This window comes from Orycteropus afer, unplaced genomic scaffold, assembly GCF_000298275.1.
Source record: "Orycteropus afer afer isolate SDZICR_OR568_19922 unplaced genomic scaffold, OryAfe1.0 scaffold00237, whole genome shotgun sequence".
Lineage (NCBI taxonomy): Eukaryota > Metazoa > Chordata > Mammalia > Tubulidentata > Orycteropodidae > Orycteropus > Orycteropus afer.
This window is the reverse complement of record NW_006921824.1, coordinates 2,644,691-2,671,875: the sequence shown is the minus strand read 5'-3', so window position 1 is coordinate 2,671,875 and position 27,185 is coordinate 2,644,691. Positions and strand designations below refer to the sequence as shown.

At 35.5% G+C, this 27,185-nt stretch overlaps 1 protein-coding gene across 1 annotated transcript in view; it reads right to left on the bottom strand.

Moving 5' to 3' along the window:
* Positions 1-528: 528 nt before the first annotated feature.
* The window catches only part of HIF1A (hypoxia inducible factor 1 subunit alpha), a 70,044-nt gene continuing 43,387 nt past the window's right edge, over positions 529-27,185 (bottom strand). The window contains exons 2-15 of the mRNA XM_007949088.2: positions 24,900-25,090; positions 24,131-24,276; positions 23,965-24,049; positions 19,223-19,335; positions 18,244-18,446; positions 12,911-13,017; positions 11,411-11,558; positions 9,091-9,311; positions 7,707-7,993; positions 5,217-5,339; positions 4,657-5,081; positions 2,082-2,190; positions 1,141-1,267; positions 529-680 (exon numbers count right to left, since the gene is read on the bottom strand). Of these exons, the coding sequence (XP_007947279.1) occupies positions 529-680; positions 1,141-1,267; positions 2,082-2,190; positions 4,657-5,081; positions 5,217-5,339; positions 7,707-7,993; positions 9,091-9,311; positions 11,411-11,558; positions 12,911-13,017; positions 18,244-18,446; positions 19,223-19,335; positions 23,965-24,049; positions 24,131-24,276; positions 24,900-25,090 (2,437 nt within the window). The remainder of the gene's footprint in view (positions 681-1,140; positions 1,268-2,081; positions 2,191-4,656; positions 5,082-5,216; positions 5,340-7,706; positions 7,994-9,090; positions 9,312-11,410; positions 11,559-12,910; positions 13,018-18,243; positions 18,447-19,222; positions 19,336-23,964; positions 24,050-24,130; positions 24,277-24,899; positions 25,091-27,185) is intronic.

The following is a 27,185-nucleotide window of genomic DNA, read 5'->3' as shown; positions in this document are numbered from 1 at the left end:
TTTTATAAATGCAGAATATATTGCATGAGTAACTGCTGGTATTTTTTAAGAAAATATATTGTGCAATTGTGGCTACCATGTACTGCTTGCAAAGCATTATTATTTATGTGAAATGTGGAAAAAAAAAATAAGAGTAAAAATGTTTCGACTGCTTATCACCATGATGAAAGGTTACTTGCCTTCTTAAAAAATTATACTGGCATCTCCTTGAACAAAATCTGATAAGGAACAAATGCCCTAGCCAAAAATAAATAAATAAAAAGGTGCATTTTTAAAAATGATGCTACTGCGATGTAATTGGTTTAAATACCAAAGAGCTGTGAAAATGGGTTGTCTGATCTGGCATTAAAGAACGTACTAAAAAAGAGCATTAATGTAAATTAAGTAGAAAGGGGATCAACACTGAACTAACTGAGTTTGTGCAGTATTGTAGCCAGGTTTCTAAAATTAGATATAGAAAATATAAATAGACTGCTTTAGGTAATGAGCCACCAGTGTCCAAAAAAAGGAATGAGATTATGAAAAAACTCAGTTAACTTGATCCAAAGCTCTGAGTAATTCTTCACCCTGCAGTAGGTTCCTGCTGCCTTGTATAGGAGCATTAACTTCACAATCATAACTGGTCAGCTGTGGTAATCCACTCTCATCCATTGATTGCCCCAGCAGTCTACATGCTAAATCTGAAAAACAAAGAGTTATCTAAGTATTCATTCATCTAGTCAATATTAAACACCCACTGTGCACTAGGAATTAGGGAAAACAAGGCAAATAAACTTCTATAAGGGTTTTGAGTCTAATTGGCAAAACCACTATGTAAGCAAGCAAGTGAAATCACGTGTTCCTGGTACTATTAGGAGTGTTTACAGGGCTACGGTGGAGGCATAAAGGCATCAATGTTTACAAGTTTCATTTTCAACTCATTACTGACAACACACAGACATAGAAATATCAAAGAGAATTATGAAAAAAGGAAAGCACTATTTTGAAATATCTATTCTTGAGTTGTTGCCATTGGATGATGAGATGCTACTTTACTTTTTAATCTTGCTTAAGGAACCAAAGTCACTTTCACATGGAGTAAAGTTCCAAATATGTTCTAATTGTCTTTATGAAGTTCAAGGGCAGAAAGAATAAACTAACCAGAGGGTATTAAAATAATTGTCTTTTGCTCCATTCCATTCTGTTCACTAGATTTGCATCCTTTTACACGTTTCCAAGAAAGTGATGTAGTAGTTGCATGATCATCTGGCTGTTGTAATAATGTTCCCTAAAAACAGTAAAGTTATTTCAATTTTATTATGTTGACCTTTTAAAATTTCAAAAACTGAAATCAGCTTAAGTTTAATAATAATACGTAGGCAGGTTTCTTAATGAATACTGCCATAAATTATTTTTAGTTATTTCTCTTAATCATACTGTGATGATGTCATTTGCTATCCATTATGACTAATCTGACTACAAATGCCTTCCAGTTAATTGGACTAAAAATGTCACTTTAGATTGGTTTAAGTATGGATCACACTAGTACTAATTTACCCCCAGGAGGAGCTCTGATGGGACTGTGGTAAAAGCATTGCGTTGCTAACCAAAAGGTCAGCAGTTTGAACCCCCCTGCTGCTCCATGGGAGAAAGATGAGGCAGTCTGCGTCCGTAAAGATTTACAATCTTGGAAACCCCATGGACAGTTCTACTCTGTCCTATGAGGTCACTATAAGTCAAAAATGACTTGATGGCAGTGAGTGGGTAACTTACCCCCAAACAATAGTAATTATGTTAACAAAATATAGTAACTTAAAGGAAGAGAATGGGATTGATGATACATTGGGATGATGTGTGACATCCATACATTGGGAGTGGGACAAAGGGAGAACTTTACTTTTTACTCAAAATACATCTGTATTGTTTGGAATTTTTTTAAAAAATATATTCTTTAATGTATGTGTTTGTAAAAAACAGTGTGTACAAAGTAAGAAAACAATGTCTAACTTGCAAAAAGATAACTTTAGTATTTGGAAACAAAATATATTTAAAAATTCAGAAATGACATTAGCTAGAATAGAAAAACATACTCTCACACTTACAATTCCTACTGCTTGAGAAAGTGAACCATCATGTTCCATTTTTCGCTTTCTCTGAGCATTCTGCAAAGCTAGTATCTTTGGATTCAATTCTTCTTCAGGAACAGTACTTCTGGGAGGAAAAAAATTTCTAAATAAAAATGCAGGTTTATTTTTAATATTATTTTAAAAAAATACCTATACCTATTTAAAGAAAAATACAAAATGCCATGTTTTTGTATGTTAAGGAATATAATGTTATGCATAAAAGAATTTTCCTGAATACTAAAATTTGTCATCATAAAAGCCAAAACTCAATTTTTAAAACAGAGCATTTCCTAAAATATACATTTCCCTAATTTTATAAAGTAAACCTGTTTTATAAAGTGACATTTTTGTAGGTCAAAAACAGTTAATAAGACTGATATTCTTGGGACTACTGAAATGCAAGATGATTACTTCACATTTGTACAGCCATTTTCAGTTCATAAAACATTTCGTGTTCATTAGTTAATTTTAACTTCACTCCAATCCCCAAGATGGGTAAAACAGGTATTATTCTTCCTATTTTATAAATGAGAAACCTAAGGCACTGGTAGGTAACCTGGTCAAATTCCACTGCTGATAGGTTGCACTAATGGAAGCACAATCTAGGTCTCTTGATGCTCACCTTCCTCCCTTTGTGTTCTTGCCACTGTACCATTTTTGTCCTCAGTATTGATCAGGTTATCAAACCTGAAATACCTATATCTAAAATTAAATAATGCAGAACTGTTTTATGAATCAAATACATCAATTTCTTGTATCTATTTTGGCTTCTCAGGAGTCCCCACCCAATACATAATCATGATGGGTCTTTTCTGTTTCATAGTTGAGAATACCATTTGGTTAAGTGATTCATTACACTGACTTGTGTGCTGTATATAGTTCTGTTTTCTGCTTTTTGTAAAACTTGCATTATATAAACAGGCAGGCTTTTGAATTCTTATATACAGATATTATCTTTATGAAATATAACTCAATAATAAAAGTACCATCTTAGTTTTTTAATGGTTTATATTTAATTTTTACTCTAAAGCTGTAAGTCTTCTGGTTTAGAACAGCACTTTGATTTTCAAATAATTAATTACCTAGAGAGGTGGAAATAAAAAAGTTTCCAAAAGCTTGTGGAAGGTGGGTTCATCCCTTAAAATGTATAATACATGTTATATTGGAACTCATGTAAAAAAAAAAAAAAAAATTGATATAGTACCTAGATGTTAACACTCTGATTTTGACTAGAATAAAATACAACGAGGCAATTGTTTAGGAAATGGAATATTCCATGGTCCTCTGTTGCTAAAAGTAAACCAGAAATCATTGCCATTTATATTACTATATTTATTCATCTATCCATACAACAGCCAATTATTGACCAAGTAATAACATGAGGTTCTGAGCTCAAGGTATTGGTACTACTAAAATGCCCAAGATACTGTCATTACTCTAGAGGAAGTCAGAGTCTATAATAAGTAGGTATCATGGTAATATATAAAGTACTATAAAAGACTTCTGAGTTAATCAAAAACCCCATGATCTTTTTCTTCCTCAGAAATAAAAGACCTAGCACTCTAGGTCAAGTTAGTGGTATAGAGCAGGGAAGACAAAGCCGTAAGCTCTGCCTGAAGCAGTGGTTCTTCCCTACTGCTATACACATGGAAGAGAATAATCACTTCTTTTCCCCACACACTGCGCCACTGACAGCTAAAGCATGTTTCCTCTGGCTACAGCTACAAGTTTAAACTACATCAAATCCCATTACAATTAAAACTATAGACAGAAATTACAACCTAGAAATTGGTTTGTGTCTAGACATTTGATCACGTTAGCTCCACAGAAGTATATCATAAACTATGCTTAGATTCCTAGTACAATCCTCAAAAATCTGTTTACTGTACAATATAGCTAATGTTCTACAAATGTGTAGTGGAAAAATGAAAGCAGCTGTAATACAACTATACATAACAAAACTGAAAACAAGGTTTGTAAATATGCTGAATCTGAATGTTGAAAAACAACAGGCTCAATTTGGAATGAGGAACTGAAGTGCTTTAAGTTGGATGGGCTTTTTTTTTTTTTAATTCAGGTTAGGGGTAAAAAAAAAAGCCTTGAGATCAAAGTATGTAAGTAATGAGGATGGTTAACTAGTTTGATTTAGACAGCAGCAAGAATTATACCTGAGCTATTTTACAGAATTTATTGGCCACATGTTTTTTTAAAATAGTAGACTATTTTTCAGAGCAGTTTTAAGTTTACAGAATGAGTTGTGCAGGAAGTTCTCATATATTCTTGGCTGCACTTTATTTTTAAAGTTATTAGAAGATCCTCCTACCTCCTACAACACTGATAGTGATATGATTACTTTCGAGAAAATAAATGCATAATCTAATTTAAAAGTTTTTGAGTACTTGTTTTCAGTTCAGGATTTGTGTGTCAATTTTATGTTCCTTAAAGCATATAGATCAGATAGTCTGCTGTATGTCTGGAAGTCATTTACCATTACACAGTTTCTCAAAAATAATAACAGAACTATTACTTAAATGTTATGATGTATAAATACCTTTGACTCAAAGTGACAGATAACAGGTTAGGGCTTCTTGGATGCGATTTTTCTGTCTGTTCTATGACACCTTTTCCTGCTCTGCTTGGTGAGGCTGTCCGAATTTGAGTATCACTATATGCTGATGTTGTGGCACTAGTTGTTTCTTTAGGTACGTGGGCGGGAGACGGAGATACAATGAGTATTTTAATGTCTTCCATACTGTCTTTTGTCACTGTTTTTAATTCATCAGTGGTGGCAGTGGTAGTATTGGCGATAACAGATGGTTCTTGCATCTGAGTCTGCTGGAATACTGTAATTGTGCTTGCACTTTGAGGGCTTGTAGAACTGCTTTCTAATGGTGACAATTGATCGAATGAACGTAATTGGAAGTCATCATCCATTGGGATATAGGGGGCTAGCATCTCCAAGTCCAAATCCGTGTCCTTTAAAACAACAGATGAATGAGTTTTAACAATGGCCATGTCTTTTTTTTTTTTTTTTTAAACCCACTAAGTCCAAAGTCACTTCAGACTAAAACCTAATGAAATTTAATATAAAAGATAAACAAGTTTATATACCTGAGTAGAAAATGGATTCTTTGCTTCTGTATCTTCAGCAAAAAGTTTCTCTACCAATTCCAACTTGAATTCATTGACCATATCACTGTCTACATCAAAACAGTATTCACTGGGACTGTTGGGCTGTAAAAACAATGAAATGTGTTTATCTTTTCTCTGAAGAAGCCTCTGTGTTTTGCTAGTTGTTAGAATTTTCAAACAAGCTCTCAGAGAGCAAATAAGAAAGCCCATATTTTTACTTAAATTCTATCTAACTAATAAGAAGTTAGGAGATCTGGTAGCATAGTGCCTAAGGCACTTGACTGCTAACCAGAAGGCTGGTGGTTCAAACCCACCAGCCACTCCTCGGAAGGAAGGCTGGGTAATCCTACTTCTGTACTGATACTGCCTCGGTAACCCAAGGGGGGTAGCTATGAGTCGGGGCCAACTTGATGGCACATAACAACAACAATACGAAGTTACATTTTTGAGCTTATATACTTATTAAATTTTGTCAAGATACTGACTATATAAAATACAACATAAGATCAGACTATGTAAAATATGGGAGCTCTGGTAGCATAGTGCCTAAGGCACTTGACTGCTAACCAGAAGGCTGGCGGTTCAAACCTACCAGCCACTCCTCAGAAGGAAGATGGGGCAATCTACTTCCATAGTGATTCTGCCTCAGGAACCCAAGGAGGGGTTGCTATGAGTCGGGTCCGACTCGACGGCACATAACAACAACATATAAAATATAACATAATTTATAAAATTAAGGTAAAAAGTATATACCCACCTGCTTATTCTAAAAAATAAAACTTATCTAATAATTAAATTCTCACAGTGGTACCCAGCTGGCCAATTATCAAGATATGCTCACTGGAATCCTCCTTTGTAATGAGGGCACTCTCTTGTGGTGACCTACTCAAATATTTCAGCTACTCAAGCATGTGAGAATAGGGACTTAAGTTTTATCACCAGCATTCACCTTAATGGATGTACTATTATTTTAGTAGTTCTGTGCAAGAATTACAACCAAAAAATTATAAGGTATGTATTTTAAGCACAAAATTTTGCTTCCCTTACTCTAACATTTTTATTAGATTAAAAATAATGAATCATGTGGAACATGATTAAATGTGGAAGAAAATTTTAAAAAATAAAACCTTACTGGTTGGATAGAGGCTGGTGAAATCCCTGAGACTATGGCCCCTAGTCACCCTTTGGGTCTGGAATTGGACTTACACCCGAGGCTAACTTTCAGCCAAAAACAGACAGACCTACAAGATGAACTACACCAGGAGATGCATTCCTTAGAACAATCAACCATGGAAGATGAGAGAGGCAGCATTTGCACAGGGAGAAAGCTAGGGAGGCAAGAATGCTTGGGCAAGAAGGACACAGGGAAAGAGTAACCACAGGGAGGAAGTAGGAAGACAGCTGTTACTCTGTGGGGATTGTAACCTTCACCAAACAAAATGTGTATGAGCTTTTGAATATAAAACAAATCTGCTTTGTAAAATTTAACCCAAATCACAATAAAAAGTTAAGTAAATAAGTAAACAGGTCTTTTGCAGGAAAAGAGAAAAAAGAGAAATAAACATTTCTGTACTAGGCAAACTAAGCAACCAGATATACTTCTGAAGGCTGTAAGATGTCAAATCCCCTACTCTTAGTTTATCAGATGCTTTAATCAATACATATTTAATGTAAATTTATTTACCACTTATTAAGGCATATTTGTGCCTCATTTATCAAGTTATAACATTCAGATCTAACTTGCCTTCCCCTCCTGATTGGATTTTTAAACTCAGAAGTTCTGAAACTGGATTAGAAATAAAGTTGTACATGATACCTTAGTCTCAGCTCAGCCTACCCCTTTTAAAGAATATTGTGCTTATAGGGCAATTAATATCAAGATAGAACTGTAAAACAAAGATCAGTTATTAAGTATTTACTCTGTACAAGGCTTTGCATTTTTATATTACATTTATCCAAAATTTCAAAACAGTAGGAATTAGACCTTCCTCTACTTCCATAGTGATACTGCCTCAGAAACCCAAGGAGGGGTCGCTATGAGTCAGAGATGACTCGACAGCACATAACAACAACAATAAACCTTTTGCCACTGGACAATTCTCCAATTCCAGTGGTAAAAGGTATAGGCTTGGGGCTATCTTGGACATACACGGATAGAACTATTCTCATAGGCTGTCAAAATTCAAGAATTTTTGTCCCATTGATACAAATAGAGAAACAACATACTTTTTACCTTTTGATTTATAGTAAGACAATTCCTTTCTATATTCATGACTAACTTGGAATTTAAAATATGTACTGAGGTTTTAGGTTAAGCTCTTAAAGCTTTTATCATTTTAAAATGCTAAAATCCACACAAACAAAATTTTGATACATGATTTAAATCAAAATTTAAGTCTACTTTGCAAATAAATTCTTGATCATTAAAACCTGAAAGTTATCATTTTCTTATTATCTCACAATACTTACCTCTGGTGAACTTTGTCTAGTGCTCCCATCAGAAGGACTGGCTGGCTGATCTTGAATCTGTGGCATGGTAAAAGAAAGTTCCAGTGACTCTGGGTTTGGTTCTAATTTTAATGCAACTTCTTGATTTAGTGCAGGGTCAGCACTACTTCGAAGTGGCTTTGGAGTTTCAGAAGCAGGTAACGGAGACATTGCCAATTTTATATTCTGTAATTTTTCATCAGATGAGGGGAGCATTACATCATTATACAAGGGGACTTCCTCAAGTTGTTGGTCATCAGTTTCTGTGTCTGTGGGAAAGAAATAGATCAATCTAGACTATCTAGATTTTAACATATATAGAAATTTGTCGCTTTTTACAGTTTTGTCCAGTTCACATAAAGAAAAAAATGTTAATCGGAAAGTTTACACGTCATGGGATAACCATAATTCTGAGTTATTTTCCAATCCACTATTGACAACTCTTATTACTCTATATGGAGTCGTGGGTGGTGTAGACAGTTAACATGCTTGGCTGCTAATAAAACGTTGAAGGTTCGAGTCCACTCAGAGGCATCTCAGAAGACAGGCCTGGCCAATGACTTCTAAAAAATCAGCCACTGAAAACCCTATGAAACAGAGTTCTGACACATTGCCATGAGTCAGAACTACCTCAACAGCAAATGGTAAAAATTATTCTGTGTGGCTTGTTAGGCCTACAATTTTGACCCTTTCATACTCTGTGTCTATGAACATTTAACCCAGCTTGAAATTATAGTTTTCATTTTCAAAGTCTGAAGTTATGGTATAACGCTGCTTATTATCCTTTAATGCAACAAATACCTATATTGTTACACTTTAATTAAAAACAAGGAAAAAAAAAAAAAAAACCCCAAAACATACTGCCAAAGTCAGTTCTGACTCACAGCAACACTACCGGACAGAGTAGACCTGACCTAGAGGGTTTCCAAGGCTGTAAATCTACACGGAAGCAGACTGCCACATCTTTCTCCTGTGGAGCAGCTGGGGGTTTGAACTGCTAACCTTCTGATTAGCAGCTGAGCTGCTTAACCATTGCAGGTTATAGTATAACTTTGCTAAGTTGTGGAGAAAATACAACATCAGGGTATAGAATAGCAGAACTGGGAAAAAAGAAGCGGGAAAAAGAAATACCTTAGACACGTTCAAGACAATTTCCAACAACCTGAGAAAAGCAGGAATGCAGAGAAAATTGCAGGGCAAGGACATTTAAGCAAATACTTTCAAGATTATGAAAAACAAAATGTGTTAAGTCCATAATGTCCAAATGACTACCAACAAAAAATGTCATGGTAAAGTTCAGTTAAAATAGTACTTGGGGCAACAGACACAGTAGTTTAGGAGATTAACAAAATAACTAAATACCCACCATTGCTGCCAAAATCTAAAGATATGATTGTGTCTCCAGCTGCTGGGGCCAGCAAAGTTAAAGCATCAGGTTCCTTCTTAAGTTTATCAAAGAGGCTGCTTGTATCTTCTGATTCAACTTTGGTGAATAGCTGAGTCATTTTCATATCTGAAGACTCAACAGGTTTGAGGACACATTCTGTTTGTTGAAGGGAGAAAATCAAGTCGTGCTGAATAATACCACTGTTAAAAAAGAGAGATTAATAATTCTTAAATGAGTACTTGATACAATGGGGATAAGGGTAACTGTCTCTTGAAAAGAACATTTTAAGATTCCTTCACCTAATCTTTAATGCATACTTGGGCACATTTGGGAATTAAAATATCCAATAAGAAATAAAGACCTAATTAAATTTATGCTGCATTACAAGAGTATATACTGATGGCCTAATTTTAGTAAGAAATTTTAGCTATCCCTTTGGAAAGTGTGGTGGTGACAAGGAAATCAAATAGTCAAGTCCATGAAGCACACCACAAGACCTACAGAACTTTTGTGCTGAACCACATTAAGTGGGATGACACAAAAGAACTTTTTGGCATGATTTGAAGCATCGCTTAAGGATGGTCTTAGAATATAAAGATATGTAGATAAATGACCAAGGTCTAAGAGGGGTGCCATAGTTTCTCTGCTGGAGGGAAAATGATACAGTGATACCATCTATAGGATAAAGTTGAAGAGGGATAACGAAGATCTTTAAGTCTGGCTTAAATGTGTATTTTATTGCTCCTTTAATCAATAAATAATAAATGAACAAATACTAAAATACTCAATTCTTACCCTTAAGATGTTTATAACCTATTATGAAAATAGATGGATAAACAATTGAAATACAGTGTGACACCTGCTAAATGGAGAAGGCTTGCTTCATAGGCCACCTGTTAAGCTGAAACTTCAGCTCTAGCAGGATTTGTTAAGCGTATTGGGGTAGAGGGAAGAGAAGGGCATTTCAAGGGGGGAATTCTTATATAATGAGAAAGTCACAAAAGAACTCTTTGGCATTGATATTAAAGTATTAAAGGGTGGTTTCAGAAGTGACAAAAATAAAAACAATTGATAAAAATCTTAAGAGAGGTGGCCATAAATTTTACAGGGAAGGCTAAATCTGTGAAAGCATGAGAGTATGGAGAATGACCAAAAATGATGCTATGCAAGTAGGCAAGGATTTATCTTGGAGGTGATAAAGGGATCTTTAAAAAATTCTAAGGAAAATGATATCATCATATATATCTATGTTAGAAAGCTCACCCTGGTAGTAATGTGGAAGATGTACTAGAGGCCAATTAGAAGCCTACTGAAAAGATCAAAGATTAATTTAAGATGTCCATAATATTCACAAGCCAGTGAACTGAGAAAAGAGCTCAAGAATATGTAAGGGCCATGTGTCAAATCAAACATCCCTTCTGTGTCTCACACACAGTATCACTTAATCCTTTTGAGATAAAGATATTAAAGAATTATTAGATGCCACTGAGTCAATTCTGGCTAACAGTGACCACATGTACAGCAGAATAAAACATTGCCCAGTCTTGCATCATCTTCACATCATTGCTATGTTTGAGCCCATTGTTGCAGCCACATTGCCACTCTGTCTCATTGAGGGTCTTCCTCTTTTTCATTGACCCTCTACTTTACCAATCAAGATGTCCTTCTGCAGGGACCTGCCCCTCCTAATAACATGTCCAAAGTAAGTGAGACGAAATCTTGCGATCCTCACTTCTAAGGAGCATTCTTGGCTGTACTTGTTTCAAGACAGATTTGTTCATTCTTCCAGAAGTCCATGGAATATTCAATATTCTTTGCCAACACCATAATTCAAATACATCAATTCTTCTTCAGTTTTCCTTAATTCATTGTCTAGCTTTTGGCATGCATATGAGGCGACTGAAAATACCATGGCTTGGGTCAGGTACACCTACCTTAGTCCTTTCAAAGTGACATCTTTGCTTTTGGACACTTTAAAGCATACAGCCTTCTATATGGATTACACCTCAATATAAAGAAAACAAAAATCCTCACAACTGGACCAATAAGCAACATGATAAATGGAGAAAATATCAAAGATGCCAAGGATTTCATTTTACTTGGATCCATAATCAATACCCATGGAAGCAGCAGTCAAGAAATCAAATGACATATTGTATTAGGCAAATCTGCCAAAGACCTCTTTTAAAAAGTGTTATAGTGTAAATTAAAGAATAGAATATTAAAAACAAAAAACAAAAACAAAAAAAACCAACTCCGATTACGCCTTTAAAAAAAAAAGTTCATTTTCCAAGCTTACCTCACAACATAATTTACACATACAATGCACTGTGGTTGAGAGTTCTTAGTGTTGTATATGACAGTTGCTTGAGTTTCAACCCAGACATATCCACCTCTTTTGGCAAGCATCCTGTACTGCCCTGTGGTGACTTGTCCTTTAGTAAACACTAGGAGTGAAAGGAAAAAAAGTCTTGCAGAGAAAATAAGCTTGAGGTTTCACATTAAAGGATACTGAATGTTGATCATTGTTTTAGAAAAAGAGAGAAATGTTTACTTTAACTGAATTAGTTGTAACTGTTTAAATTAAGAAAACAAAACAACATAGATCAAAAAAAAAAAAAAAAACCAAACAAACTTATTTTCCTTCTAACCTCCAATTTTCACTTTAAATAAAACAAAAGCTAGGAATGAGGGGCAGAGGATGACTAAAATTTCCTCAATGATTTATGTTGAAAGGAAGTGTCAGAAAGGCGAGAGAATGAAGAATAACCTTGATTCCACAGAGAACCTTGAGGTAAGTGCCACTGCTATAATTTCCTTATATTCCTGCTATAGTTTTCAGAAAACTAAAGACACGTCTAATAGTTATGCTAACATATTTGAATATAAATTGATACCATGCTGAAGTTTTTTGGGCATGTAGGCAATCTAAATTATTTATTTATTCAGGACAAGAAGTACCAGTTGTCATTTAATCAATTCTGACTCATGGAGACCTTATGTGTGTCAGACAACTGTGCTCCATATGATTTTCAGGGTTTGCCTTTTCAGGTCTTTCTTCCCAGATGTTCCGGAGTAAACTCAAACCACTGAGTTTTCAGTTAGCAGATGAGTATGTTAACTGTTTACACCACTCATGGGGGCTCCATTTGGGAGAAAGTACTGGGTAAATAGTAATGATGATATTACCATGAATATTTGGGCCCCCTCTGCATGAGTGTCACTTAGTGACTTAGTGTGATAAGCCTTGAACTGGCTTATCACACTAAGTGAAACTCATGCATGCCCAATCATGTATGATGTCATGTTTAGGCATAGACTAACTGCCAAGTGAGAAATTAAAAAAGTTTTACTTTGGGATCTCTAACATGATTTATTTGAAAAAAATTCAGACTCACATCTTATGTCAAGGGTACTTGCTACCACTTGCACAGATTGCTGACCACCGATTCATCAACAATTATTTTCTGTGTGCCTTATTCTTGTCAACCACTGTTCTGGGTATTTAGGTATGGATTCTAAAAATGAAGCTATAATAGTCTACATTTTATTTTTATGAATCTTTGTGTTTAAAATGCTAGAAAAGTTTATGTTTATTAAGTGCTTCTAATAAAACTGGTATTTGTGGTAACAAATATAAAAAATGCATTTAATGGTCAAGATCCCTTATGAAAAGGTCTGTTAAGATATTTAGCTTAGGAAGCCTGGTTAATTGTAACTAAAAAAATAAGATACATAATCAAGCAGTAAAGAGCCTGTAAGTTAAATAATTAGAACATAGTTCTCCCATTTTACTTACTGTCATGATGCGTTTTGGTCAGATGATCAGAGTCCAAAGCATGGTAATATTCATAAACTGAGCGACCCAAAAGTTCCTCGGGCTCATATCCCATCAATTCAGTAATTCTGTTAAATAAAATGATGAGTAAAAAAATAAACCAGAGACTAACTGGTAAAGAAAAACTTTACTTCTCCAGAGTAACTGATATGCATTTATTTTATGGATAAGTACATTTTAAAAAATAAACAGCTTCCTTCTTTGCTTAGAATACATTTATATCTCACCTTTAGTAACTCTATAGAGTCTTACAGCATCATGCATTTCTGTAAGTCCTTTGGATTCATCCTGTTATTTGATCCTTTTTTAATCCTTTCACCCAAACATGTTGCCTATTTTTATCTTATTGCATATAGTTTTGATAACAAGGCTGGACATTAATAAATATAAAGTATTGCTAAATTAAATAATGAAAATTATAAAGGTAGTCACTAACACTTAATTTAAAATATAGGCTAAGTCTACAGCATTGTTTTTCCATGAAACCATATTCTTATATAACAATTTTTAAGTTCCTAGGCAGGTCTCCCTTTGAGGGATCATAAGTACTACAAAATTCTAACACCATCAACCAGAGTATCACACTACATAATAACTAAAAGAATACCTATACTGTTGGTTTTAAAAAGTGCTTTTGTATTTGTACTTAGTTTTTAAAATTAAGTACATGAGATTATGGGGGATTCATTTAAGAGGAAACAGTGATTAAATTAAAATTAAAAATGAACTGGAAATTAATACAGTTACTTCATCCAGTTCCCTGGAAGTTCTTTTATGACAGAGATTAGATCTTATTGTCCTCTATAATTATTGTCTGAAATGTCTCACTTCATGTGAAAGAGAAAGCTGACTTAGCACTATGTTAAACAGAAATATTCTCTTTTAAAGATTTTCTAGGAGAATAATATGGGCTAAGTTTTTAGATTTCAAAGGACCTACTGAGATGGAAAGCCAAAGTTATACAATGTACCCTGTGTCCAAAAAACCCAAGTAACTACAGAAGGCACATAGAAAAGATAGCCTCCTTTCAAGAAAGGTATAAAGTAATACTGCTTGTATTGTCACACTTCAAGGCAAGATATACCATAATTTATTTCAAAATAAATAAATACATAGATAAATATAAAGTTGACTTATTAAAAAAACCAAGACAAAACCCCAAGTTCTTCCCAAAGGCCTATCCCAAAACACATCAACACTAGGGGGCAGCATTACAAAGGAAAATGGTTTAAAAACAAAACAACCCCAAACTCACTACCAACGAGTCTATTCAGACTCATAGTGACCCCCATTGTAGATCTCCCCATCTTCCTTCTGCAGAGGGGCTGGTGGGTTTGAACCATTGACCTGATTAGCAGCCAAATGTCTTATCCATTATGTCACCAGATCTCTTTTTTTTTTTTTAAGAAACCAGTCTTATTTAAATAACGATCACTTTAATTCATCTTATATAGGTTATACATTTAAATGAAATTCCAATGGAATTAACCCCCATCCCCATTAAAACACTTATATGCCTGTATATACCTGGCATTGTTCTAAGCATGAAAATGCAGACAAAACATGGTCTTTCAAACATGTGGCTTAGCTGGTTAAGCTTTGCACACTACTTATGAAACAATGTGGTAAGTGCAGTGATGGGAATCTGTGTAGGAATCAAAGTGGCCACCCCTATCCATATGGGATGGTGGAGTGAGGAACAGCTTCTTACTGGAGAGACTTAATAAGTGAATATAGAGGAGGGGCAGAGAGAAGGCAAGAGCATTTAAGGAAAAAAGTACACTACCAAGCAAAGACAGAGGTGAGAACAGGCTTCTGATGTGGTTGGCAAGGGCAAAGTATGAAGCAGGGAGTGGGAAGAGAGAAGGGTGAAGAACTAGACAAGAGGATCAGATTAGTGAGCACATTATAGGTCACGTTAATGAGCTGTGACTTAATCAGATGTCAATCAGTGCTTCAGAATCTGGGATATTGTTTATCTATCATTAAGGGATTCAAGGAGTCAAAATATAAACAGAATACATTTTCCACGAAGGTCAAATTATTCATATTTGAGGACAAAGGTAGTTAATTTAACTTGAGAAAATTAGTTTATATTCTATGCCAGAAAGGAGGAGGGGTTTAAAAAATGTGTCTAAAAAAATGTGGTTAATGGACTAGAAAATCTGTGATGCAAAGAAAAAGCTACAAATGGTACTGTGTATCTGAAAAAACAACTATACTATATGTTATACATTGTAAGCTTCTGGACAACATGGACGGTTAATCTTTGTTTCTACTTCAGTACAAGTTAGTATCATGAACACACACACACACACACACACACCACACTTTTAAAATATACATGTTTGGGATGTTAGAAGATAATTTAGGTTTTCTTAAAATTGAACATGTTTTTCCCCATATCCTGGTTCTAAGGGGTTAAAAATGAGACTAGTAAGAGTTCTAACCAGAAAACAACTGTTTAATGGTAAAACTCAAAACTGTACTTGATCTCTAAGTTGGCTGCCTTCACTCTGATCCCTCTGTTGTGATCTTTTGCTAATTTTCTTATACAACCAAAGGAAAATGTCATTCTCTTTCTTATTTTAGCACCATTACTTTTCTTTCTTTCCAGCCTCCCCTATATGTTGTTATTTCAAGTAAATTATAAAGATAATCCCTCAAAAAAGGCTGGGTATCTCTCTTCTATCACACACAATTGCATGAATACTGGCAGTGAACACCATAAACTATGTCTTAGTTTTATATGTTAATTTTTCTAAAAATTGACACCAATACTAAAAAGCATTCCCTTTGTGTATTAGGTACTCTGCACATTTCTTTAATCCTCACAACAGCCTTTTGAGATATAATCTTTTTTTTAGAGGTAAGTGAGGTTTAGAACAGTTAAGTACCAAGGCCAAGGGCACACTGTAAGTACCAGTTCTCAATCCTGGATTATCTGATTCCAAAGCCAGTAAGCTGTCACATCTCCTTGTTCAATGGGGTGGGGGATTATTGTCTACTGTATACTACAGCTAAGTTTTCTAATGACATCTTCAAGTTAACATTAAATAAAACAAAACAAAACAAAAAAACCAAACTCACTGCCATCAAGTCGGATCTGACTCATAGCGACCCCTCCTTGGGTTTCCGAGGCGGTATCACTACGAAAGTAGATTGCCTTCCTTCCGAGAACATTAAATAGTAGGTGTTATTAATGATAAAGAAACTAATGCTTAAAGGGAAAAAGTAGTATGTCAGAGAGCATTTGAATTTAGGCAGCAGAATCAGCAGATTCAGCAGGCTGGCCACCAAATCTATTCTTTTAATCACTATTTATACTCCATTATAGTAAAAATAGAACAAGTAAGCAAGTATTTATAATAGCTATGACAAAGGTAAGGACAAGGGAAAGTATTTTCTTCCTGAAGATGTAAGGGAAGTTTCACAAAGGAGATACAGGGGTTGTAGGTGGCTCTTAGAAGGTAAGTATGTGTTAAGAGGTAAAGAAAACTTAACTGCAAAGTGGGAAAGTATATGCAATATGCAAAGGTACTAAGATATTAAAACTTGTGGGGAGGTCTCTGACTACAGGATGTTGGAGACCAAAATTAGGAGAAGGGGGGCCGTGAAGAGGACCCTCTTTTTATGATTAATATGGAGAAGTGGGCAGGGGCCAGATCTCGAATATCTTTGTTTGCCATGATAAAAAGTTTAGATTTGATTGCATAGGTCTCTTTTCTTTCACCCTTTTCAAAACTCACATCTTCAATCTCCTACCCTCCTGTAACATTTTTATAAACAAAATGTTTTCTTTGTGAAGCTGAAGGTGACCAATTAAATTATTTTCAACAGGAAAATAACATGATCTGATTTTCCCATTAGGAAGTCCACTTTGTGGCAACTTGGATGAGAGATTAAAAGAACAACTCTATTGGGAGAATGGTGGCTCACAGACTTTACTAATAATTCAGAAAAAGGTAATAATGAGCTGAAGAGGGTAAGGCAGGAGTGCAAAGGTACCAAAAAGGGAATGGACCAAGAGTTAGATACTTAGTAGACAGCATCTGTAAGACTTAAGAGACCAACTGGGTGTAGGTGATGAAAAAACCAAACCCACTGTCATCAAGTTGTTTCCAACTCACAGCAACCCCCACTGGGTTCCAGAGGCTGTAAACCTTTATGGAAGGAAATCAGCCTGTCTTCCTTCTGTGGAGCAGCTGGTGGGTTTGAACCATTGACTTTCCAGTTAGCAGTCAAGTGCCTTATCCACTACGCCACCAGAGCTCCTTGTAGGTGATGAAGGTTAAAGTTAAAGATAACTTCCAAATGTTAGATAAGGTTGTGTGTTTATATTAAAAAAAAAAACCAACAACTCACTGCCATCAAGTCGGATCTGACCCATAAAAACCCCTCCTTGGATTTCCGAGGCAATATCACTATAGAAATAGATTGCCCAACCTTCCTTCTGAGGAGTAGCTGGTGGGTTTGAACTGCCAGCCTTCTGGTTAGCAGTCAAATTGCCTTAGGCACTATGCCACCAGAGCTCCCCATGTGTTTATAGTAGTGTTATTAACCACAATAGGGAATAAAAGAGGAAAAGCAGCTTTTGATGATGATGATGTTTTTGAGCTCCTTTCAGAGCAGCAGTTCAGTTATATTAAGTTTACAATGCAGAAAAATATCTGGATAGAAAGTAGGTAATTAAGTGGAAGTAGCTACAGATATGTATCTGGGAAATGGAAGTAGAGATCATGGGCAGGGATGAAGCTGCTCAGTGGAAATGTGTACAATGAACAGATGACTAATGACTTCTCTTTTAGTCCATAACCAAAAGCAATCTATCCTTCCTCAGGTTATATGCATGAATACTTTTGCAATTTTTTTTTTTTCAAATACTTAGACTCCTTAAAGGAAAAACAACTCACGTTAATAAATTTTGTGTAGTACCTGTCAGGATTACTTATACCTCAAAAGTGTTCAATAAATGTAGCTGAATTTATTTTACAAAGTTATTCTAATATTATTGACCTCTAGGATGTATCCTTCTATTCATTTTAGTGGAAGCTTACAATTGAGTGAATAGTAGCGTAGTGCCTAAGGCACTTGACTGCTAACCAGAAGGTTGTAAGCTCAAACCCGCCAGCCACTCCTCGGAAGGAAGGTTGGGCAATCTACTTCCGCAGTGATACTGCCTCAGAAACCCAAGGAGGGGTTGCCATGAGTCGGGTTCGACTCAATGGTACATAACAATAACAACAACATGGACAAACTAAAAATTTCAAATTATATTTTATATCCAAATTTACCTTTCATCACAATAAGAAAACTTCATGTCCAGGCTGTGACGACTGAGAAAAGTCTTGCTATCTAAAGGAATTTCAATATTTGACGGATGAGGAATGGGTTCACATATCAGCACCAAGCATGTCATAGGTGGTTTCTTATACCCACACTGAGACTGGTTACTGTTGGTATCATATACATGAATATGGCCTGTGCAATGAAGTACCTGCATATGAGGACGGGGGGAAGAAAAGAGTTATTTTTTAAAATTTATAATACTAAGAAAAAACAAAATGCAGAGATTAGTTGAATCTGACATGGCATGTAAACTTTGATGAAATTCACTGTTACTAATGGATTCGCTACTAAATATTTTGATAATAAAAAAATGTTTTCCCTTTGACATCACCCATGACATACTATTCTCCCAGTATTATAAATTACTTGCTAAAAAAGTCCCCTTATATGTCTGGGCTTCTTTTTCATCATAGCTTCTTGGGGGTTATTTCTGCTCTGCTGAGTATGTTTCAACAGTAAGCAAAGAAATGATAATTATTTTCAGTACATGTTTTGGGAAGGAGAGAAACTAGAAAGATATTTGAACCAAGCCATTAAGTACTGTGAGGACAGAAAGGAAGACACTAAATTAGTATAAGATTAGACTTTAATAATATATTTTCTAAAGCATAAGCTTTAAGAATACAAAACTACCATGTAAATTTCTTTGTTCTTGGCTTTGGTCATTAATTAATTATATTTATTTTTTAGATTTCTGTTTGAATCATGCTTTCCGAGAATTTTGTTTTTCTACGCTGTTTTGGATTTTGGGGCTACACACACAAATTAATTGAAAGTCCAAATGTTAAATGTGTAATGCCAAGCAACAATTGTTACATTTCCTCCCATAATTCTAAAGATATCTTTACATTAGCAATGTCAAGATGTATGAATTTCTCTCTAAATCAAGTACATTATTAACACTCACAAATCATTCTTACTTACCTTCCATGTTGCAGACTTTATGTTCATAGTTCTCCCCCGGCTGGTTAGGGTACACTTCATTCTGAGAAAAAAGCTGCGCTGTGTGTTTTGCTCTTTACCCTTTTTCACAGGGCCTTAATGAAAACAAAAAATAAAAGTGTAATTACTTACACAGATTTGTTATATAATACCAGCAGCAAAATGCCCACCACCTAGGTCCTGCTCAGTTAAATTTATCAGCATTAACACAGTGACTCACACCCCTTTTCCCACTCCAGTACATGGGACATACTTTAACCAGTAATAGTGGTTCATGCCTATAGTGATTTCTTGAGCTGGTGGGAGGAGAATCTATATTCAGGATGATAGTTAATCATTTCACAAGCAAGCCAGTAAGTCTGGTCAAACTACTGAGGAAATATTAATACCTAACAATTCACCTATTAACTGTATTATCATTGTACACCCCAAAAGATAGCTTCGGCAAACTCATACTATCCTTTATTAAAGGTACTAGTGCAATCTGTAATATACACTCCATATATTTAACTCTTAAAATAGCAACTTCCTTTTTAATAGCAACTAACATTTTGATATATCTGATTCTCCCTTAAATCTCCCTTAAAGCAGGCAGGAAATTACATAATTTCTACTTTGTTACTAGGAAAAAAGTTATATTGAATGACTTATCAAAAGCTATAAAAATAAAGGAACGTCAGAATTAAATTCAATTATATTTACTCCCATTCTAACTCTCATATAACAGAAAAATGAGATTACACTCAACTGTGCAAGCAAATAGCAATTTGATTTCTTATCTTTATTGGTCAGACTGTTTAAAAATAAACAAAATTACTCATTATTTAGGGCTTGGACTAGATAATGCAAGTGATACAAAGATGAGTAAGACACACAGTTGGCCCAGGAGAAGGTTAAAAATTTAGTAAATGTAGTTATAAGGCTAAAAACAACCAAATAGTCCTGAGTAAGTGCCCCAAGACTCACAAGAATGCTTTACAAGAATAGAGAGAAACTAGAATAATAACTTCTAGTTAGGTGGAACCAAGAAGGCTTCTTAGAAAAAGGAACATGAGAATTTCAAGTAGAGATAGGTTAGAAGGGTATTCCAGACACAAGGAAGAAAATGACGAAAAGCGTGGAGGTAGAGAAACAGCACATGTTCAGGGAACACAGTATAGTTTGGCTGCAGAACAAAGTACACGTAGAAAATTGTAAGACAAACTTAGAGGAAAGGTTAGGGCTATAACTAGGGGGGGAGCCTTGGATGCCAAACTGAGGAGTTCAGTCTTAAATATACAACATGGAGCCTCTAAAAAATGTTGCACTGAAAAAGGAGTTAGGAAGCACAACAAAAATGCAGCAATGTGCTGGATTTAGAATAAAAGTTATGGTAATGAGAGGCTGAGCCAATACCAGTAGTAGGAATTAAAATAAGGGTGGCAGAAGACAAATGAAGAGGTAGAATCTATAAAAAACTCAAAAACTGCTAGCAATAAGGGAAGAAAAGAATGTAAAAAGATCTGGAAATTTTAAGGCTAGTATACTGAAATAAAGTGTTAATATGGAAAAACAAAACCTACAACAGAGTTTAAATTTAGGCATGGTTAACTAGAAATGCTGGATTCTCAAGGAAGATATTCATACTCATATTTAATAATTTAGTACTGGAATTAGGAAAGTTGAGGGCAGTCCTAGTATTGATGTAAGTTATCTGGGTCTACTTAAACAAGGACCTAGTTGTTTCCCCCAGAATCATTCTAGTGTGCATTTTAAAAGGACGCCAGAAGAACAAGCTTACTCTTGGTGATGGGGTCAGGTATGTGTGTGGTGCTGGTGGTGGTGGCAGTAGAGACTCACACAAACTCCCTGAGGTATTTTCAGTCCTTCCTAATGTAAACTGGGACTGGGTTGACCTCTGGGAGTCCAAGGCCTTTACACAGAGGCACCCGGGTAAATTTAAAAACCAAGAAAAATAAGGTAATGGAAAAGCACTAGCATTTTCCTAACTAAAAAAACATTTTAAGAACACTAAATTTTAAGTCCTCTAAAAATAACTCACATGTATTTAATAAAGTTTAAAGCATTATTTTAGGATTTAAATGAAAGAATAAAATGACTACGTAAATACACTTACTAGATCATTAAAATATAAAACTTTGCGGCAGCCCCTCTTTTCTAAAAGTGAAAATCAGTAGTTTAATTTCCCAGTAAATAAAAAAAAAATCCATTAATTACATTAGGAATTATTTCAAAAAATGTTCATGTGCTATTAAAAGAGAACATTTTGGTTCAAAACATACATTTATATCACATTAAGTAGACTGTACCTGATTTAGAATAATACATTATCATCCAATCAAAAGAAGACTTCCTAATAACCGTCCACTTACAGTCTACCCCAAGAACCAGTAAACAAACTATGGCCTGTGGGCAAAATCTTGTCCATGGGACTGGATGGCTCACAGAGCCTTTACAGGAAAAGGCTGCATGCAGCATAATAATTTAAGAATCATCAGAAAGATTAAAATATGAATAAGAATCCTTATTTTCTAAACTAGGAAATGACAAATTCTAGATATAAAACACAACATCTCAACTGTTTTTTCCTATAAGCTGAAGTACATATTAAAAATGTTTCTTATTTATGACCTCTTTTTAGAGTTCTAGTGAATTTTAGTTGCCTGTTTAGCTGTACTAATTGCAAAAGAAGGTAGGTAGTCCTGTAATATGAAGAGTTCTAAAGTAATTTAATAAATTAATAAGCATTGTTCTTTCATTTAATAAAAAACCAATTAAGAAAAAGGAGAAATTCATGAATTAAAGAATTTTTTCTTTTCAAATAGATCAAGATAATGTACATCATCATCTATTTTTATCACATACTTTTCTATTTTTCTCAATAGTTACTGTCTCACATTTGCAGTACCCTTACCTACTTAGAAAGTCCTGAGCTACAAGAAGTGCTGTGTAGCCCATATACACCTCAAAGTCTAAACATGGACATTAATATAGTAAACTTATTGACAATTCACTTAGGTCACTGCTCAAAATATATTTACTCATCTTTTATACTGAAATGTAGGAAGTACAGACTGCATTTGTTTTCCAAGTTCAAAGTAAATACACTATTTAAAATTTAAAAAAAGGATAGGGCTTTATGACAGGGTGAAAAATGGTGGTAAAAAGCAGTGATAGTTCATAACATGAAAAGAGCTCGAAATACTAATGAGTGGACTCTGGAGCCAGTCTACCTGTGTTCAACACAGGCTCTGCCACTTACAGACATAGTAATCTTGGGCAAGTTACTCAACAATTCTCAGTGCCTCAGTTTCCCCAACTGTAAAATAGTAACAATAACTTTACAGGGTGGTTGTGAGGAGTGAAGCCATATAAAACACAGAGAAATGGCCAAGAATCTCCAGCCAACCACTTTAACCACTGTGCCACTGGGGCTCCTTAATCTCTCCATAAAAACCCAAAACCAAACCCACTGCCATCGAATCAACTCCAACTCATAGCACCACATTGGGTTTCCAAAGGCATTACATTTTTAAGGAAGTAGATTGCCCAGTCTTCATTCTGCAGAGTGGCTTGTGGGTTTGAACCACCAACCTTCTGGTTAGCAGTCAAATGCCAAAGGAAGGTTAAATTATGATCAGTATACTGTTTAAAAAGGCATAATGTGAAAACACTTTCTTTGTTAAATAAAATCTATTCATAATTCAAGAAGTATATTACGAAAATCTTAGAACATCTAATTATTTGAAACAGTTTTTATACTCTTTAAAGGAGACATGGTGGTGCAGCGGTTCTTTAAAGTGTTAAGCTGCTAACCAGAAAGTCAGTATTTCTAAACTACCAGCTGCTAGATGGGAAAAAGATGTGACTCTGCTTCCATAAAAATTACAGCCTTGGAAACCCTATGGGGCAGGGCAGTGCAGAGTCTTACAAGACAATGTCTTACTCATTGTTTTACAATGAGTCAAAACTGACAAGCACAATGGGTTGTTTTCTCTTTTGTATACTTTTTAAATTTTGCTGAATTTACTATTTTCCCCCTCTCCTTAGGCCTTTAGAAAGTTTGTATGAAAACTGGCACCTCAACTTTAAAACTATCTAAAACTCTCATACCTGCCATCTGTACCATGATCTCTTCTTCTTCTTCTTGTTGGTACAAGGCCCCTTGCCTTAAAAGTTGCATTTGAATTTATGATTCCCTCATTCCTAATTTTTATTTCTTTTATATGTTTCTTTCCGGGTTGCACTAATGGTTAAGCACTTGACGACTAGGTGAAAGGGAGCTCTGGTAGCATAGTGGCTAAGGCACTTGACTGCTAATCAGAAGGTTGGTGGTTCAAATCCACCAGCCACTCCTCAGAAGGAAGATGGGACAATCTACTTCCATAGCAATACTGCGTCGGAAATCCAAGGAGGGGTCACTATGAGTCGGGTCCGACTCGATGGCACATTAACAACAACAACTAGGTGAAAGATTGACTGTTTGAACCTACCCAGAGACACCTCAAAAGACAGGCCTAGTGATTTGCCTTGTATTGTATTAGGTGGGCTTTTATGAATTACCTAAAAATTAGAATTTTAACAAAGAATACAGTAGCATTTTATTAAACAGGAAATAACGGTTTGCCTTAGGCTAGTACAACAGCAAAATTTAAAAAACTGGTAACAGTATCTGATTATATATAACAACTGTTACATTAAATCAAATAGACTTTTTTTCTCACCATTTCTGTGGGTAAGCATTTCTCTCATTTCCTCATGGTCACACGGATGAGTAAAATCAAATACACTGTGTCCAGTTAGTTCAAACTGTAAACACATTTTTAGAAATTAGATCTATGTCATAAAATCACAAAAGCATACAGAACTGTTTATATGTGAGTATTCTACCTGAGTTAATCCCATGTATTTGTTCACGTTATCAGAAATGTAAATCATGTCACCATCATCTGTGAGAACCATAACAAAACCATCTAAGGCTTTCAAATAAAAGCAATTCATCTGTGCCTTCATTTCATCTTCAATATCCAAATCACCTGAAAGGGCACGAGAATAGGAAAACAATTAGTTAAAAAGCTATACTTTAATGATAGTGATAATTAGATGTTTTATAAAGTTCTGACTAGATATTTTATTTAATATATGTATCATTCATTTTCTGTATATTTTAATCTTTTTCCCCTGTCACTTTCCTTTTATCACAGAACAATCAAAGCCAGAGGCTAGAGAGACTAAAATTAGAACTGCCAGCTGCTTTTCATGATTATTGAAAGTAACGCAGCAAGGAATACTATAGAAAAGGAAAGGAAAGTCATGTTATTAAGAGGAAGACGGGTAGGTAGGAAGATAGGGCAGAAGAAAAAGCCAGTATTTTAAGAATTCCTGAGTGAAGCTTTAAAAGTAGGTGATGAAAAGTTATCTTATTAAAGAAGAATTACATTTAAGGGAATAAAACAAAACAGTTTAAATGTAACAAGGGGGATTATTTAAAAATAACAAAAATGAAGCTTGCTAAAAATACTGATTACTGAAAAATGTTATAAATACTTATAAAGGAGTATACAAAAATCAAAACATTTTAACCACTATCTAAAAATAATTTCTAATTACTTCTAATTTATAATTTCCAGATCTATCAAATCCTTGGAAAACAATTTACCAGCATCCAGAAGTTTCCTCACACGCAAGTAACTGATGGTAAGCCTCATAACAGAAGCCTTATCAAGATGTGAGCTGACATTATGGGGAAGAGGCAACTGATGAGCAAGCTCATAAAAAACTTCAGACTCTTTACTTCGCCGAGATCTGGCTGCATCTCGAGACTTTTCTTTTCGGCGTTCGGAACTAATCCTATACAACAGCAAGAGAAAAAAAAAAAAAGGAAAGAAAAAAAGAAGATTTCTTGTTAGGAACTCTCACAGGAAGCTCATGATCAAGCTTTAAACCTGTCTGAAAAAGGTATTTCCTCCAGGCAATGTCAACTGTAAAGTATGTTTTTATTTTAGCAAGAAACAAAACAAAACAAAACAAAAAACCCCTTAAAAGTCTGTATATGCAAGGCTACACTTTTGCAGCCAATCAAAAGTAATTTTAATGTAGAGAAACCATGATTAAGTCTAGAGAAACTAAAGTCGTACGTAACCATTTGAAAACACTTGTTGGGCAGGTGAAAAATATTAACAGCTACAAATAAATTTGCCCTTCACCCCCCCCCAATTCCAGCACTTTCCAACCCTCTACCTTAATTCATGAGCAATACTGATTAGGAGGTACAGGCATTTATATTAACAGTTATAATAAGCTACCATTTCAGGTTTCCTACTCCCTTACCTAGAAGCTCTGTTAGTGTAGTGCCTAAGGCACTTAACTGCTGACCAGAAGGCTGGCGGGTCAAACCCACCAGCCACTCCTCAGAAGGAAGGCTGGGCAATCTACTTCTGTAGTGATACTGCCTGGGAAACCCAAGGAGGGGTCGCTGACTCAATGGCACATAACAACAGCAACTCCCTTACCTCACCACCCATTTGTTTTGCTTTTTGGTACAATGCTGGAAGAACTGCCTAGGTTGGAAGGTAATGGCCACAACAATGCATTTAAACATGCCAATGATCAAGTACCTTTCATTATGTTGTAAATAAGGTCACCATGAGTAAGAGCCAATTCAACAGCAACTAACAACACTCCCTTAGCAGCCCTTATCTATTACTGACACAATAGAATACTAAGTAAATGTAAGGATGTGGCATAATACTAAGAATTTAAAGTAACAGGTTAACAAAAATTAATAAAGATGTCAGTACACTGATGTATCTTTAGGGGAACTCTATCAAGAATTAAGTCAATAAGAAAGATTGTATTATTCATAACCAAGCAGAGCTGTCTTCCTTGGCTTAACTGCCTAGCAACACTATTCTCCCTGACCCAACTGAAGGTAACCAAGGCTAAAGCTGGAAAATCTGCAGGTTATTTTCTGTCCTTAGTTTCTGTGTCATGGGGCAATCTCAGAATTCCACTTCTGATACCACCTAAGAGGATAAGAACCAATATAAATGAAATCCCCCCACTTTTTCACTTCTCTGTTCAGTACTGACACCAGATGTCTATGCAGCACTTTGTTCTCTGACACTACCCAAGACTGAGCTAGGTTAGGTCTCACAATTCAAAGAACACAGTCCTCCAGGTTCACACTGCCAAACAGGCCAAAGACCTCAGGTGCCAGCTGCAAATTCAAGAGTCCACTTGACACCCTTACTTCTGACCTGCTGGCTCCCACTACTCCCTCAGGTTCAAGAATTCACTAGAATAACTCACCAAGCTCACAGACAATACTAATGATTACAGCTTTATTAAAGTGTATACAAAGCAGGATCAGCATAAGGAAAAGTGTGAATCATTATCGTGAAAGCAAATGTTTTGCCAATCAGAAAGCTAATGGAGATTTGATGTCCTGGGCTTTTACCTGGGGGGGTGGTTCCTTCATATGTAATGCAAACTCCAGTTCCTCTCCCCTGAGGTCAGTTGATATCACAAGGTAATCATCATTAAGTAGCCATGAAGTCAATTAACATCATGAGGTGATCTTGAAGCATCCTGAGATGGGACTCTCTGGCCTGGCCACCATGAGGTAATTATCATGGGGTAAGTCCCTCTGACCTGGCCAGCCCCTATCCAAGAGATGCCTCTCTAATGTAACCTGTCAGGTCTGGAATCCTTATCAAAATTCCAAGGTTCCAGGAATTACCTCTTAGGAACCAATGACAAAAACTAAATTGCTTCTTTAATAAACGTTGTTTATTAAAACCTCCTATGTGCCAACACATAGCCAGGAACACGGACAGAAGAGCAGTCAACCCCAAGGTTACAGGTGAGGAGAGACAACTCAGGGACGCCCAAAGTAGCAGGCGGGAAGAGCAGGAGAAAGGGGATTAAAAGCCAGGAAGCCAGA